This window comes from Aptenodytes patagonicus, chromosome 10 (genome assembly GCF_965638725.1).
Source record: "Aptenodytes patagonicus chromosome 10, bAptPat1.pri.cur, whole genome shotgun sequence".
NCBI lineage: Eukaryota > Metazoa > Chordata > Aves > Sphenisciformes > Spheniscidae > Aptenodytes > Aptenodytes patagonicus.
The window spans coordinates 12,925,823-12,941,976 of NC_134958.1; the positions used below are offsets into that span (position 1 = coordinate 12,925,823).

General features: G+C 38.9%; 1 protein-coding gene and 1 non-coding gene across 3 annotated transcripts; both read right to left on the reverse strand.

Annotated features, from left to right (window-relative positions):
• Positions 1–696: 696 nt before the first annotated feature.
• Positions 697–8,978, reverse strand: TIPIN (TIMELESS interacting protein). Of its 2 annotated transcripts, none has more exons than XM_076348094.1 (8): positions 8,879–8,978; positions 7,865–8,022; positions 6,443–6,530; positions 5,438–5,513; positions 4,253–4,375; positions 3,617–3,680; positions 1,579–1,776; positions 697–1,226 (listed from the first exon to the last, which is right to left on the reverse strand). In XM_076348094.1, the coding sequence occupies exons 2-8, from the start codon at positions 7,995–7,997 to the stop codon at positions 1,069–1,071; spliced, it is 840 nt and encodes a 279-aa protein (XP_076204209.1). In that variant the 5' UTR covers positions 7,998–8,022; positions 8,879–8,978; the 3' UTR covers positions 697–1,068. The 2 variants fall into 2 exon arrangements, with proteins under 2 accessions (XP_076204209.1, XP_076204210.1); XM_076348095.1 differs by lacking the exon at positions 8,879–8,978 and adding an exon at positions 8,409–8,429.
• On the reverse strand, positions 2,602–2,738 carry LOC143165303 (small Cajal body-specific RNA 14). Its single transcript, XR_012996240.1, has one exon.
• Positions 8,979–16,154: the final 7,176 nt, after the last annotated feature.

Below are 16,154 nucleotides of genomic sequence, written 5' to 3' on the forward strand. Positions count from 1 at the left end.
CCATAAATTGAGTTCTTAAAACAGCTGTTGGCTATCTTCCACTATAGTTCAGCAAGTTTAACTCATAGCTACAAGGATATGAAAAGCAAACTCCTTCACACTAATCTAGAATACAGAATCTTTGTTTATTGAAATCCCTCAGCTGCACATCTGGCATAAAATAACACCTGTTGACATGAACTATTTCATCTGCTGTAAGTGCTGCTCTTGTCTTAATTCAGTTTCTAGAAATTCAGTTTCTGTTACGAACAACAGTCTACGCTGTGCTGCTGGAGAGGGCAGGCTCGGGGCTTTACCATTATGGTGATTCTTGTTCATTCAACAGAAGGGAAAACCTGTTGCACAAGTAGGAAAAACAAGACTGTTAAAAGAGGATGAAACAGAGCTTCCAGACAGCAAACAGAATCAGCCGAAGGAAGATAACTAATTTGGTCAAAGCTAAAGCATGTTCCCTGAGGGGATGTACTTGTCTGTGAAGAGATGTTTGACTAGCACAAGGGATGTGGAAGTTTGGAGGGGCTGCAGCTGTAACAGCCTCATACAAGAATTTCAGGTTTGACTTCTGAAATTTAATAGCTTCCATTTTATAAGAACAAGATACAGGTACTTGATAAGCAAGTTAAAAAAATCCAGGACACCTGTTCAGACATAGCACTATCCACTATTATATATATACCCTCTATTAAAAAAAAAAAAGACCCAACAACAACTTTAATAGAAACTTGACCTGTCAATATCCCAGTTAATTCAGTTTGGCATCAACCGTAAACAAAATGCAAAGTAGGTCAAAAAACTCATTAACTTCTCCTAAAGAATGTCAGGAGGGGGTGGGGGGAAAGATGTCTCAAATGCAGATGAAGAACTTGGTTTTGTTTTCCAGTGTACAGAGTTGCTCATCTGCAGTTCCAAGAGAAGAGTTCTGTCCAACTGTACAGAAGTCACGGTGAAGACTTCCATGAAGCTTCTGGAGTCAGACTGCAAAGAGCCTGCAAACATTTCAATACAGTGATAGTACTTAAAACATCGGGGTCTTTCTGTTAAGAAAGTCATTCCAAGTATGGGGAACGGTTACTGCTTTTCGCTGGCACATTCCAATTCTATATCTCTATCTTCAGCTTCTGTAACAGCAACCTTGGTTATGGCAGCTTGAGTGTCTTCGATAAGATCAGCGGGATCCTGAGCAACTGGGGTATTAAACTCCCCTTCTGAGTGACTAGCAGAGAGCTCTGTCAAAGAAAAAAAAAAAGTTTCCTACTATGAGAAAACACTGTTGCTGTGTGTTTAACTTGCAGTTTCTATCACCAGAATCGCTGTCTGCAGGAAAGCCAACTCCAGAGATAACCAGCAAGTTGAGTTTCATTTCAAAGCTGTCACAGCTTGGCATGACAACTAGGGAGAGTAGTTCTGTCTTAGCTTTGGAGGAGTCTAACTACAGGAACACAGTTTAAATTGGAGAGTTACACATTTTGCTACTTCCGAGAAAAGCAATCGCTACCCTTTCCTTTAAACTGACTCAGTTGTATAAGCTTCTCAGGCTACTGACCTTAACATTAACACTTAATTTACAGGGTTGATTACCGTTGTGTTGCGATTGGCTGTTACACTGCATCTTTGCTTGCCTACGTTCCAAGGCCAGCTGCCTGTTCTTCTTGATTCGCTGTTGTTGCTCTTCTGTGAGAGTTGTACCAGACCGAGAATTGAGTTCTCCTACATTTCCAGAGCAGGAAAGTACATCTTCAGTGGCTGTATCCACACCATTACTTTCCCCTCCACCATCTGGTTAAAAATGAGGGGGTGGGAGGGGGAAAAGGCAGAAATCAGCACTTTGAACCCAGAGAGCGCTACTGCTAAATATCTGTCAGGAGAGCATCTTAAAAGCATTTCTGTGTTCTACGTTTTGCAGTTGTACTGACAGCTGAAGATCATTCTGTAATTTAGTTTTAATGGGCAATTTTCTGCCTAGGTCCACATACCTGATACTGAAAGTATACAACAAATGCTTATCAGAGATCCCAAACACACAACAATAATAAATACCTGAATTTAGAGACATAGCTCTGTGTACTAAGTTAGCAATCATGAGCTGTGCCTGAAGGTTAAAAAGAGACAGTAAATTCAGGCAATCCTTACTGAAAGGCCAGATAATTTTCTTCCCACCCCTACTAATACAACACTATCCTTTGGGAAGTGGCAGGACTAGTTATGGGAATCAGACAGAGGTTCGAACACAGACATTGAATGGTCAGCTTTGAATTCAGTGTGCTACTATTATGGAATATTTACTCATTTGCCAACGTTAATACATGCAAAATGGAGGCAGTCCAACTCCGTTAGACAAACTTCACCCACCAACAGAGAAGCAGAGCACTCCTTCAAGAGTGCCTAAGGCCAAGTATGCTTGTGCCTCTGCACCACTTTAAGCCTGTGAATAGAGAAGTTAGCTGACAACAAGGTTTTGGGTTTTAATACAATACTCTAGCTGCAGTTTTTATTTCAAAACTGTAAGATACCTACTCAAGTTTTTCAACTGAAGACTGAGCAGTTGCAGCAGTACACTCGCTAACACAGTTCAAGAACAGATTAGCACCGCATTTAAATACAAATGTATGGAACCATCGCACAGAAAAATCTGATAACTCTACAGACACTGTCGGCAGGAACCATTTGCTTTACTATTTGTGGCTGCTTATGGTTACATTCCATTTCTAGCAAATGCAGCCAACAGTGAAGACAGCCACATGTCACTAACTGCCCAGAGGTCGTCCCCACCGGTGAGGCAAGGTTTTACCACTGGTTAACTCATCCACCAGAACACCTTTCCCAAGCACTGGCTTGTCTGGAGGCTGAGGTTCACATGAAGACAAACTGGACAATGGGTAGGTAATTGTTTCAAGAGAGACTCACAGTGAAAGTATGAACACCTGCAAAGGATCTTAGGAATAACTATGAAATGCCCTCATTTCTGCTAATAAAGTTTCTTTCAAACTACCAGGTGAACTCTACTCCCTCCTTTTATTAAAAAAAATAATTATTTCTAGTGTATCTAAAAACATCATCTGATTGGAAGAGACTCTTGAATTACCTACTTGTTAAAGTGGCTGGATTTTGATATTGGAAGAAGAAATACTCAATAGTAGCTATATGCCAAGACTGACAGACGTAACGGTGCCCACAAGCATTAATTACTTTCCCTACAAAGGACACTACACCCTGACTGCACTGTAACAGCTTGTAGTATAAACAGTACAATAAATCTTTGACTTCTGCATTAGTAAGATCCAAGAGCTCTTCAGACTGCATGCTCATAAGAGTACAATACAAACCAGTATGTTCACTTTTCTAACAATGCTGGTAATAATACCCATTTTCCATTTCCTTTCAGTATACTATGCACTTTTATTTATTTTTTTATATATAGAGAGAGCATTTTAGTCCGAGTACCAGTTCAGTGTTGTAATCGTAAGTCTCAACAGAAGCTTGGTTTTAAAACAGAGGACCTCAACAATTTCTTCTACATTACAAAAGTGTATCATGATCATTAATTTCTGGTCAGTAGGAGGGGAAGTAAAATAATTTTAAGCATTGAACTACTGAACAAACAGCATAATGAGCATACCTTCATTACTTGCAAAGTCTTCATGTAAAATAGGAAGATCAAGTCTAATCCGCTTTAGGCAGGTCTGCAAACGAGAGATTAAAATACTGATATTTCATCTGTAACAGATTCTTTTGCACAACATTGCTACGTTTTTAATACTACTCCCAATTTCTCTTTATTACTCTGAAAAAGAAAATATTCCTTTCACTACATGTCTGTTTGACCCACAACTTTTAATGTCGTGGATCGTTTTCCTAGTCCTTCGTCTATCACCTAGACAGATGAAGCAGCATTCTTCGTAAGTCTTCTTTTGCAGGTTCAAACGTTAAAAAACAAACAAACAAAACCCCAAAAACCAACCAGTTCCAGCACTCTTAACCAAATTACTTTGGTTAAAGATGTCCTGAAAAAGTTGAAGCCAATTCTCTGAAGTACTAATTCAAATAAAGAAAGGTTATATCTAAATGTAAACTTGAATACTTCAAATACTGGAAAGAGTTTTTTTTAAAAAGAGAGAAATTAATTTAAATAACATTATACTCCTTCGCAGTATGCACAACTTAAGTCGTCTTTTGTTGCAAAATTACTCTTCTAAACCTACCTCTTACACTGTTCAGTGCTGCATGAAAAGAAACTGACAAGAACAATACGTACCTGAACTTCCTTTTTGTTTCCCAAAGACTCAACTCTGTCAATAAAATCCTCAAATTGCAATTTTGGAAATAGTCTATGAGCCCAGTGTTCCATATGTCGTATGAGTGTCTTCAGGTCTTCTGCCTAGAGCATAAAACAAGATAATGCAGCTAGAAGTTGACTAAGTCAACAGACTGCAGAGGGAAACATCACAGTAACATTTCTGAAAATATTAAGCATCTGCAGCTTGAAAGTCGCTTGAAAATTTAAGTAATATGAATGCGTGGGTAGCCTTTCCTCCCATGATCAAGTCTGTAAGTGCAATTTCAAGCTATCAGAAGAATAGCGATTCTAGTTCAGGAAAAGCATTTGCATATACTGTAAAACATCTGACAGGCTTCTGAGAAGTTGCCCTTAAGCAACCTAGGTCTGAACCCAGACTGAAAAAAAAAAATCCGTAGGGGCACAGCTGGCATTTATTTTGATGTTTAGAACACACAGAAAAATGTCCATCTAAATAACCTTATCTAATAAAGATTTTAGCCCAGATCAGCAGTATTGCCTAGTTCTTCAGTTACAACTGCCTCCAGTTGTAACGAGAAAATTTATACCATGAGTGTTCTCTGTAACCCAGAGATGCACAGGCATCTGTGCAAGCATGCCAATAGTCTAATGATATTTAAAGAAAAATGAGCTTTCTATGTTTAAGTGTATCCAAGACAATGAGACAGTTTGTAGAGAAAATACTGCTTTCTCTTTGCTTAAGTGGTATGTCACACTTTTTTCAATATTAAAAACTTGGGGACAGAGGCGTCACAAAAGCCAGAAGATTTTCACTAACAAAGGAAACTGATCATGAAGTGAGATGGTAAAGATGTAGTAGGCACTTATAAGCCTGTTCCAATATAAAAACCCCCTTTCTATGGACAATATAAAGAGTCACAGACATGATATTCTAGTTTTGAAGTAGAGGAAAACAGTTTTAAGATCAAACATGGATTTTGTTGAAACATTGTTATTTGTTTTTTTTGTTTTTTTTTTTTTTTTAAATTCGCAACTACAAACCCCATCAGGGTATGTTCAAATACTGTTAGAAAGCTGGCTAACCAGAGTGTAGTATCAGTTCTCCCCATATCAGATGGGCAGCAATCCATCAAGTCTAGATTAACCTCCCAGGAAACAAAACAAAAGCTCACTATGTCTTACCTCGTGCCCCTTACCCTGGAACTTCACGTTGTCAAACATGTGTCTCAGGGCTGGAAGTCCTCTTTCTGAGATTAACCTGTGAATAGGAAATTGGTGAAGTTATTTGAAAGCCAGACTTTCTTTTTCTAATTAAAAACAAACAAACAAACAACAAAACAAAAAAAACACAAGCCACACAAACAACCTCACATTCCTTTAAATAGCCAAAAGCTACAGAGCTCTATTTGAAAAATGTACAGAATTAGAAGTCGTTAAGAAAAAGCACAAAATAGGATGGAGACTCTGTAAGACCAAAGACTTATTTGGAAAATTCACCATACATACATTCCTAGTCCAAGGAGCTTTTTTATTTTGATTACATGGAAAGTCAGTTCTTGTATCTATACTGGCCAAGTAAAAGCAGTTAGATGCATGACCAGAGCATCCACCTGTGGTATCACTAGCTTCATCAGTATATTTAAAATGAAGAAACTGAAAGCTCAGATTCTTTCCATTGCTTATAAAGAACTTACACCAGTTTTAGTGATAACAGCAAAGAAAATATTAAAATCCTTTATCTTTATACTGAGTTTATCCAGCTTGTACGTCAGGTGTAAGTGTACTTTAAGTAGTACCTTACAGTCACTATTACGTTGAGGTTTTATTTTTAAGCACGCTTTTATTAAAGAAAGAAATCTACAGTACTATGTCTGAAGCAAAATAAAGGTTCAGCTGGAAGAGTCCTATTTATGAATAATAAACATATCTTAAATTATTAGTCATGTATTAAGTCCCAAAGAGACTTCAAGAAAGTTAGGCTACTTGTTAGATTACCTGTGTAATAGCATTACACAGGTAAGCAAGGAATAAAAGGGTTCAGATACAGCATGCAAGAGGCACTTTCATCTCCAAAACTCTTGATCTTTGACTTGGCTATCAGCAAGCAGGGATCACAGTAACCTTAACCATTCCCCCACAGCCATATACCAAATTCATCACAGAAATAAATATTCTGTAAAAAATTACCTCTGGGCATCCAGTTTAGGCATTGGTCTTTTAACTGCTTTCCGTGTAGCTACAGCAGAGTCCTTTGTTTGTGACTGCTGGTTCCCATCTGGTTCCAATAAAGAAAATAACATACTTCAGGTATATAATGCAATTGACATCAACTAGAATTACATCATGTAAATTTTAAGTTTCTACCCTACCAAAAAGGCAACAGTCACAAGTATTCCATTGCAGGTATAGTACTCCAAACAAATGTCTGCATATTTCACCTTGCTTCTCCCACAAGACAGATTGGAAATAAATCGGTCTCTTCAAAATATACTGAGGAATCAACTTTTCTGGCAAAGTAGGTTCCTTGAAAGGGAAATTTCCTAATTTTAGAACTTTTACATTGTATTTCTGATGAGAAATGTATTGAGAGTAGATGCTGCTTCTAAAAATTAAGAAACTCAGATTATCAATAAACATAATTTGATAGGTATGTCCCAAAATTTCCACTGATAGATCTGGAAGACAGACCTAAACCACCAGCATCGCTTTCAAAAAAACAGAGAAAAAGGCTATGTGTGACCACAATCAATGTGTCTTTTAAGAACCAAAGTCCATATACTTTTTGATTAGGGCCAGTATATATTATTTGACTGCAACAGACAAGGCACCACTGCCCATCTCATCTCAGAGCTAGCAATTAGTTATCATACTGATTTCTTGGTTTACTTCTTGTCACTTTGAACATCAGGAATTCGGAAGTTCTCCTTTTCACATATCAAGGAATTAAATCTATCCAAAATCCTATTTTCTAGTGAACAGACAGAGCAGGAATCAAGGAAAAAATATGTTTAATACTATAGGCAAATATGAGTAGAAGTGAACAACAGTTAAAATAAAATCTTTATACTTTCTATTAGCTTGTTCAGTACACAGTAAGATCTTTTCAAATACAGATAATTAAGTTCAAATTAAGATCATTAAGTTAATTAAGATAATTAAGATAATTAAGTTCAAATACAGATAATTAAGTTCACTGTCCTGAAGTGTCTTGGATTTTTCCTAGATCATATGCTCTTCAAAATCTATCAACATCTCCCTGGAATACTACATTCAACACTCTTACCTCTTCTGAAATCCAAGTCATAAAGGGTAACTTTAGATCACCGGTGTGTAATTATCTTTACCAACATTTTGTCAGAAGAGCTTGAATTTTATCAAGATTCATTTGTGTACATATTTTCATGGAATCTACAAAAATAAACTTTTCCCACAAGCTCAAAAGCACAGAATCAATAACAATTTAAGTTTACGAATTGCTTTCTTATCTACACAAGACTATTTTTATGTAGTAAACTCAAGGTAGTGAAGTACAACACCAATAATATTGATTTCACAGCATTTCATTGTCTGTACTGCAAAATGGGATCTTTAGGGGTCACAGGTGTTCACCTCCATTAGCTTGAGCCCATTCAACATCGTCTCTTCCTGGAGAGGCAGGAGGTGGAAGAGGTGGGAACGTTTCATCTTCTGTATTCTCATAATCAGGAAGATCAAACAAGTTGTTCTCTAAAGGATCTATCATTGCCACAGATAAACTTTTTTCCCTCCTGCAGGAAATACCAAACGCGTTTAAAGAGAAGCAGCGAGAAGAAAAGGCTGCTATGGAAGCAGCTAAACATCAGTTATATACAGTATGTCTACAGCTTTTCCAGAAAAAAAACTGCCAACCAGAAAAAATAGCATCACACAAATTAAGTAGCAGATACCATACAGACAGATTACACAATCCAGCCTCACTAGGCCAAACAAAATAAGGGTTTGTCATGTTTAAACTCAAAGTTACCTGGGAGTGGCAGGTACGGGTCATAGGAATAAAACAAAATAAATGGATTTCTAACCAAAGCACTTATCAAGACAGCTGTTTTCCACTCACATCCTTGATTATTAAAGACTACGGGGGGTGGAGTGATAATTCCTCTGATTTACAGCTTACCCACTTAGAAATGCAATCTGGAGGATTCCCCCTTTTCCGGCTCCTTAAGCAAACTTAATTCCAGAGACTTTAACACATCAGCACAACCGCGTTTAGGATGACCCGGTCTCACCACGGCTGCGTTCCCAAGGCTTCAGGAACAGCTCTTTTTTTAAGGGAAAGTTGTCTTTCAGACGGTTTTAGTCACGAGAGGACACCCCAGGCAGCTCTGTCTACACTGACCTTCGGAGGTGAACTCCCTACCTCCGGGCTGTGGAACTCTCACGGAGCCGGAGGCTGAGGGAGTTCAGAGAGGGCAGTGAAGGAGCTCGCTAGGGTCTCCAGGGCCAGACCTCCAGAGCTACAACCTGCCGGACGCCACGGAGGCCCCGCTCCCCTCACACCGCCAGAGCAGCCCCGAGGCGCGCAGGCACCGAGGGGGGGGCTCTCCCCCTCCCCCGGCGGAAAGCGGGGCGAAGAGGGCTTCTCACCTGCCTTCTCAGGGCAGACAGGTCGACGCCGCCTACCGCGCACACCCGAGCGAGCGGCGTCCCAGCCTCCCCGCGCCGCCTCCGCTTCCTGACCCGGCGAGCGACGGCGCCAGGCGGGCAGCGCGCCGGGGAAGTGCCGCGAGAACTGAGGATCTCGCGAGCTCCCGGACCGGTCGGCTGAGGAACGCAGCCAGCCGGCTGCAGCTCCGTGCCACGGCGCATGCGCGGCAGATGCGCGGTGGCGCTTTTGGCGCTAAAACCCAAATGGCGGGGTGGGGCTGCTGGGGCGTTTTCGGGGCTGGGGCGGTCGTTTCCTTCACCGCTCTCTGGGTGAGCTTTATTTAGTGTCACCTCTTCAGGCAAAAGTTGCTGGGGATGACAGTTTTATTCGAATCATCTGAGGTTGCTAGGCCCCACGATGAATCAGCCCTAGAAATGGGATTTAAAGTATGTTGAGCCCTTTCTTACTTTCCTACCTCTGAGGAAAGGACTTGCAGGACAGGTAGCGATCCCAAGCTTTTTTCCATACAGATGCCAGCTAGAGCCTTCTGGTAATTTAAAACTAAACAGTTTGCAGTTGTCCAGGCTGTAATAAATACACCAAGCCCTCTGAGATTTGGCAGCTGTGCGCATAAAATGCCATTTAAGGACTTAGACTGCGGGCTGCCGAAACAATAGGAGAGAAGCTGCACGCTATGGTCTCCAGTGCTGTTGCATCTGAAAAATTCTGTTTCCCTATTTTTACAGGTCAGTCCGTAGAAGTGTATCTGACTTAAATTAAAGGCGCTTCGTTTAAGCAAATTGAAAGAAATTAATGTCAAATATTAATACATAAAATGAATTGGTTTTCCCTTATTTCTCTATAAATTTGAATTTGACATATAATGTTTATGGTAATTTAATGTATTCCTTCTAATATGACAAAGAAAATGAATCGCAGTTACTTTCCAGTTAAATAAATGATTAGTCAAAATTATTTTAACAGTTAATGTTTAAAATGTGTATTCCCAAATGCAGCAGCATCTTTTATAGTTAAGAATACATTAAATACAGGGAGAACGCATTAATAGATGTGTTAGCACTGAATCCATTTATCTTAACTTTTAGATAATGGCCAATTTCTTCAATTGACCAAGGCACATTAAGTATGAAAATAAACACAAAGATATACTAATAATTATAGATCAAGTGCTGCTAATTTCCAGCTCAAAACACTAAAGATTAGTGTAATATAAAATTACTGAAAATCAAATGTCTATATGATGAGCTCTTTGCATTGAAAATAATAGTCACTCTTTATATTAAAAAATCTTTACAAACAATTGAAGTAGGTTTTGGGTGTAGCCTGAATATCTGATTCATAACTATTAGTGTAATAGATCTTCTCACTTAAATGTTTTCCTTAACATGTAATGATTTTTTTTGGTCTGTGAAGTAATTGCATTTTAAATACTTAGCTAACGTCAACCTAACTTACTAGAGAGGTCAACCTTTCAAAATTCCCTTAAGTCCCTGTATATCTTCTTCAAAATCAACTGGTAAGTAGAAAAGAAGTAAGATAGTAGGGTTCTCTGAGAGCAAAGGCGGGGAGAAGGTAGTATCAATTTATGTGGCTGGCCAGTCTCCATATACCCAGGTCAACCGGTCTGCATAAGCAGAGCGCTGTCCTGTGGTGTTTTGTCTTTGCCAGAACAGGTAGATAACAGATATGAAAAAAAGTGCTGGAAAGGTATAAAAAACACCATACAAAGATTAAAGCAGAAGGTCACTTAGAATCTCTGCAGAGGAGTACAGTGTTATAAAACCTACCGTATTTATGCAACTTTGATTAATCAATATTTTTGAAGAGTGTTTAATTAGAGACTGGACTTGATGACCTAGGTGGTTCTTTCCAGTCCTGTGTTCCTAATTAAATGAAAAGCATATGCTGGCAGGCATTGATTATTGTTTTTTCCTCAGGAAATGAATAACCAGCCACATGCTGATAAAATAATAAGTCAGGGGGAAAAAAAACATAGGTTGCCTCTATTCTAGAAAACACTTCTGGTTTCTAGTTTAGGTGAAACGGAGATATTACTTGTTTGTTTCTGCATTGAATAGTGTCATTTCATTAGAAAAACTCGAGAAAATTAGCACCTTGTTTTATATTTCAGTCTCATTTCCTGTTTTATGTTACACATAATAGATGGCAAAGAAAATCTGTAAAATGGATAATTGGCTACTTCTACATTTGAAGGGCTTTACTCCTATGGGAGTAATACTTGTTCTGCAAAAACCCTCTTAAGTATTATGTTGGCAAAGCTGTTCATGCAATAAACCCTAGGCAAAACTGGTACCATTGTAGTTGTGTTAGTGGGAGATCACATCTTAGCAATTTAGCAAACTTCAGCTATTTGTGATTTATACCTTGCTAATCTAATCTAAATTTTATATTATACAGTCATCTTAAACATTAATTTTAAGCTTTTAGTATATTACTAAACAATTAAGATTGTGATCTGATCCACAGTGTTCTTTTCAATCCCTGCTTCTTGCGGAAAACAAGATGTGCAAGAAAGCTTGTGATCTCTGGCTGTTTGAAAGTCAGTTTGTCTGTCAGCCCCCTTCTAATAATTTTTTATCCTGTTGGCCAATTTCAATCAAATTTGAATCAGGCTTTTTAAATTCCACTTCTTATGGTACTACTTATTTCCTTAAATTGCTCTGTTAAACACTAAATAGATTAAGAAGTATTAAATGTTACAAATAAAAGTTTGTCTGCACATGTTTTGGCAGGAAAATATGCAGCTATATATGGCAATCGAGTTTTAAAAGTTGGGCTAATATAGTGATGCAATTAATGTCTCTAGTAATCATGTTTTCTTTTTCATGCAAGAAACTAGATAAAATTCGGGTTTCCATGAGGGAAAAAAGTGGTAATGAAAATAAGCCTCTCTGATCCATTTCTATTTACAGGGACATATTTCAGTTCTATTTTTGCAAGCAGTGGTGGAATCAATAAATCAGAAAATCACCCTGCTCAGAAGTCTTTCATAGAGATTACACTACCTTATATTTTTTCTTTATCTTTTCCTCCATGATTCACCTTCAGAAAAATCTGTTCGTAAAGCAAAATGCAGCTCCTTCCACCGAGAATCTTCGAATTCCCAAAACACATTTTGTTTTGGCTGGGGAAATATGCTTAATTACATATAATACAATATATTTTCATATAATAAACAAATACACTGAAGTTAAATCTATTTGTTTTACGGAAGTTCAAACCAACCTACAACAATCTTGAAGCATTTTAAATATGCTATATAATCATATAAAAGAAAACTGGTCATTCAGTATGCCTATATAGATCAGTGTGACAACTATTATAAAAAATCAACAACAACAACAAAAAAAAACAAATAAGGTGTCTTACAATGCTTTGAGCAAAGCCCAGAGGCCACCCAGCTCTTGGGTCTCTCTAAGGTTCCAGGGGTATGATAGTGCCTGAGGAACTCGGCGGTGGCAGCAGCAGTTACACAGAAATGATTCCTGCAGTGGCATCAATCCATACGCCCGTTACTTCATATTCAGTCAATTCAAAATACCTTTGTTTTCATGCTGTAGGTCAAAGGGACTTTAAAACAGATGAGTGAATTCAGTAATTTTTCAAAGATTCCACATGTTTGCAGTGCAAGTATAAAGTGCTCCAGAGGAGGGAGCCATCTCTTAATAGCTGGAATTGGATGGAGGGAGCGTGTCTTTGAACGGCAAAGCTGTGAAAATAATAATCTTTTCTACTTTAGAAATGGGTAAGATATTAGGAACAATATGGCATTTTCGCATAATATATAGGGAAGTTTGTTCATAATTTCAGTTTCTATAAAAGTATTAATGACTACTTTGATTAAAAATATTTTACTTTTGCAAACGACAGAAAATTTAAACATGGAATTCAGAGTGGTTCTTTATACAAAGTATTTACAATATAAGTTTTGTTATGGTATTTACTCTGCACTATTACTGCCAGCTGAGTCAGTCAATGTGATCCACACTTCTTTATTGCTGTGTTTCAAAAATTCTGCATAGCAAAACCTCTGTTTTCAGTAGATATGTCCAGTCATTCATCTGTTTGTGTAGGCATTTTTTCTGATGGAGAAAAACAAACAATGTTACAAGGGGAAAAATAATTCAAACTCTATATGAAAATTCACAACTAAAATTCTTCTTTGTTCAGTCCAAATATTTAAAAGAAAATAAAAACTTCCTTGCAATAATCTTTTCAGAGAAAAAGAGGCCGTACTTCGCAACATAGGTAACTATAGTTGCAACTCATGTGGGCAATTACAGCATAGTGCAACCGCAATTATACGGGGCATATGTAGTCATTGTGCATTCAAAACTTGTCTAATATTCACATGTTCTCTGCAAAGGAGTTCAGTGTTTCAGACAAAGGAGTCCTTGCATTTCCTCACACACAGTTGTGTAAAGAGAAAAACAACCTCAGCTGCAACTCAATGTCTTCTTCAGAAAAAGTCTGATTTTAGCATGAAAGACTTGATACTTCATGAATAAATGCTAGTCATTCAATTTTACTATAGCGCCTTAATCCTGTGGCGAAAAAGAAAGGACTATAACATATAATTAAAAATACTCAAATAACTGTATAAATCTTGATTTCTTCTATTTTAATTTGTGGCTGAATCAACTCATTGGAGTATAAAACCTGTCCACAGTTGTAAAGAAGTGATTAATTTAAGTGATGTATTCATATATCTGCACTGTATATGGAAAAGACCATATCACTTCAAAAGTTAGGGAATCTCAGCAAAAAATGTGTTTTATGGAATGAGTGATAAAGAGCACGTGACTGAGAACCGCTTCACAAGATGGAGGTCACTGCCTTTGCACTGAAACCACACGCGTAGTGTCTGTTACAGGCACTGAACGCAGTTCCTACTCCTCGCCTAGAGACACACAGTTCTGAAGCTACGGCTGGAGCAGCTGCCTAGCAAGGAAGAGAGGCATTTCTAGGCATCGATCTTTTTCTGCTCTCAGGCAAAAGACATAAAGCACAGAAACAGAACACCAGTTATAGTGGTCAGTGCTGGAACTGCCAAAGAAACCGACTTTTCACACTTCTACCCAGGACTAAGCCATTAACCACCACCTTAGCACCAAGTCATTCGGTACTACTTCAGTTCTTGGCTCACGTGTGTCTGTGAGAGATTTCATTTACCACTTAAGCAAATTTACGAGTAACTGTAGAGTCTTTTCTTCTAGATGTGTCACATTTGTTGACAGATTAGAGCACTCTACAGTACAAAAACTTACAGTAGCAGTGTTAAGAAATTCTCAGCTGTGTCAGAAAGCAGAAGAAATCTGCTTAATGGATAACTTCTCAGGGTACAGGCCTTAAAAGAGTTTTCGTCTTACTTCTGTGGATTCAGACAATGAGAAATTGATCTTCCAAAGAAGCACAAACTTTACCAAACTTCTTTACAGATCTCAGCAGTAGAGGCAGGATTGTGATGTCACTCTGTTCAGAAAAGTCAAATGCACATAACTCCTTTTATCTCCTGAATCTTATCGTATGATTAGCATAGGAATGTCATAGTTTTAAGCACTGCACATGTGTAATATCCAGATTGGCTTTGTTGTTCCAAATAGGGCCATTGGTAGCACTCAAATATTCCATTTTTTCCCCTAAGGTCTACAACTAAATAACAGAAATCTTTAAATTTAAATTCTCCCTCTTGGAAAGAGAACTGGTATGGAGGAACAACTGCCACTGACTGAAGAAAAAGGATATAATATATTACTGTTAAAGCAATGTTGCCTACCCCAGAAGAGACCACCATTGGACTGGAGCAAGGACATTCAGTTGCAGTCACCGAGGGGTGATGCACACCGACGGCCCGTGAGCCAGCCCCGGTTTATAACAGGCTGTAGGTGTTTGTTTCAGGCTGACCGACCAGCGCCGTTTCAGCCATACAGGGCACACCCGCACAGGTCCAGCTGAGCTGTCGCAGGACATCGTCATCCCACCTGTTTGCCACCGCTTCTCCAGTGGTGTTCCTCCGCTCCCACCGCTCTTAAAGGTGTGGTTCATACGTCCTCTAGTATTACGTGGCAGACTTATTTTCTAAAGAATCAGTACTTTACAGACGTGTGAAAGCAAGTGGATGTTAAGGCAGTGTTCAGCTTAAATCCCAATGTGGAAGTTTTTTTCAGTAGTAGAGCGGCTTTTGTTCTCTTGAAATTTTAACTTCAGGTTTATGTTGGTGTTTTCCTCCCCAGAATAATCCGTATAAAAGAGGCACTGTTCTTTCCATGGGGTGGGGTTGCAGCCCTGCACTGTAATAGTTCAGGACTTCTGTCTTTAACCTTAAAACCGTTACAGAAGCAGTGGGTTCATAAAGTACGGTCCCCATATTCAACATTGCTTTATTTATTTTATGAATCATACTTTCTCAGCCATACATTCTTGCCTTTGTATGCCAAAACATGATAGAGATCTGGAAAATAAAATTTTCTTGGTTATATCTTTAGGTTCACTAAAATAATGTAATCACAAAAACCTAGAGAACCCCAAAGTCATAGTGATGCAAATCAGAACTTCACAGAAATGGACACACGTAAAACCATCATCACATTAATGTGTGAAATATATGTGACCAAATCTGGCCATGTCTAGTAGCTACAGCAGCGTTTTAACAAAAGCAGCTTGGGCATTTCATTTTCAGATTCATTTTACTATTTATAATTCACAGTTTTGTAACTGTAATCCTCAGTTTCCATTTTTAATTCAGGCATTTACTTTGGGAAAAATTTAGCAGCCGTTAGTACCCCAACTGAGGCTTATGTTTTAATTATAAATACAGTAGTTTCCACATCGGGGTACGTTAATGATTGCATACGAAGGAGATAAATACACCGCTCCATAAAACATCGTTTTAACAATGGGTTTTCTCTGCGGATAAAACGACGTCGCTCGTTGGAAACAGCTGTTTTAATTAGTCGCCAAGAGAATTCTCAAAAACCCCAACCAAAAAACTTTACGATAAAGTCTTAAGCCGTATGAACCGGAGGGAGGCGGTGGCGGGGCCGAGTGGTACCGGTACCCGGAGGGGAGCGACTCCCCCGCGCCGCCTCCGCTTCGCGACGTGCGAGCCCCGCGGTTGCGGGCAAAGCACAGTGAGGGCAGGGCTTCAGGAGGGCTTCTCTGCCCCCCAGCGCGCATGCGCCTGCTCACCGCGCTTGCGCACTGGGGTGGGCCGGGGCGGTGCGCGCAGGCGCA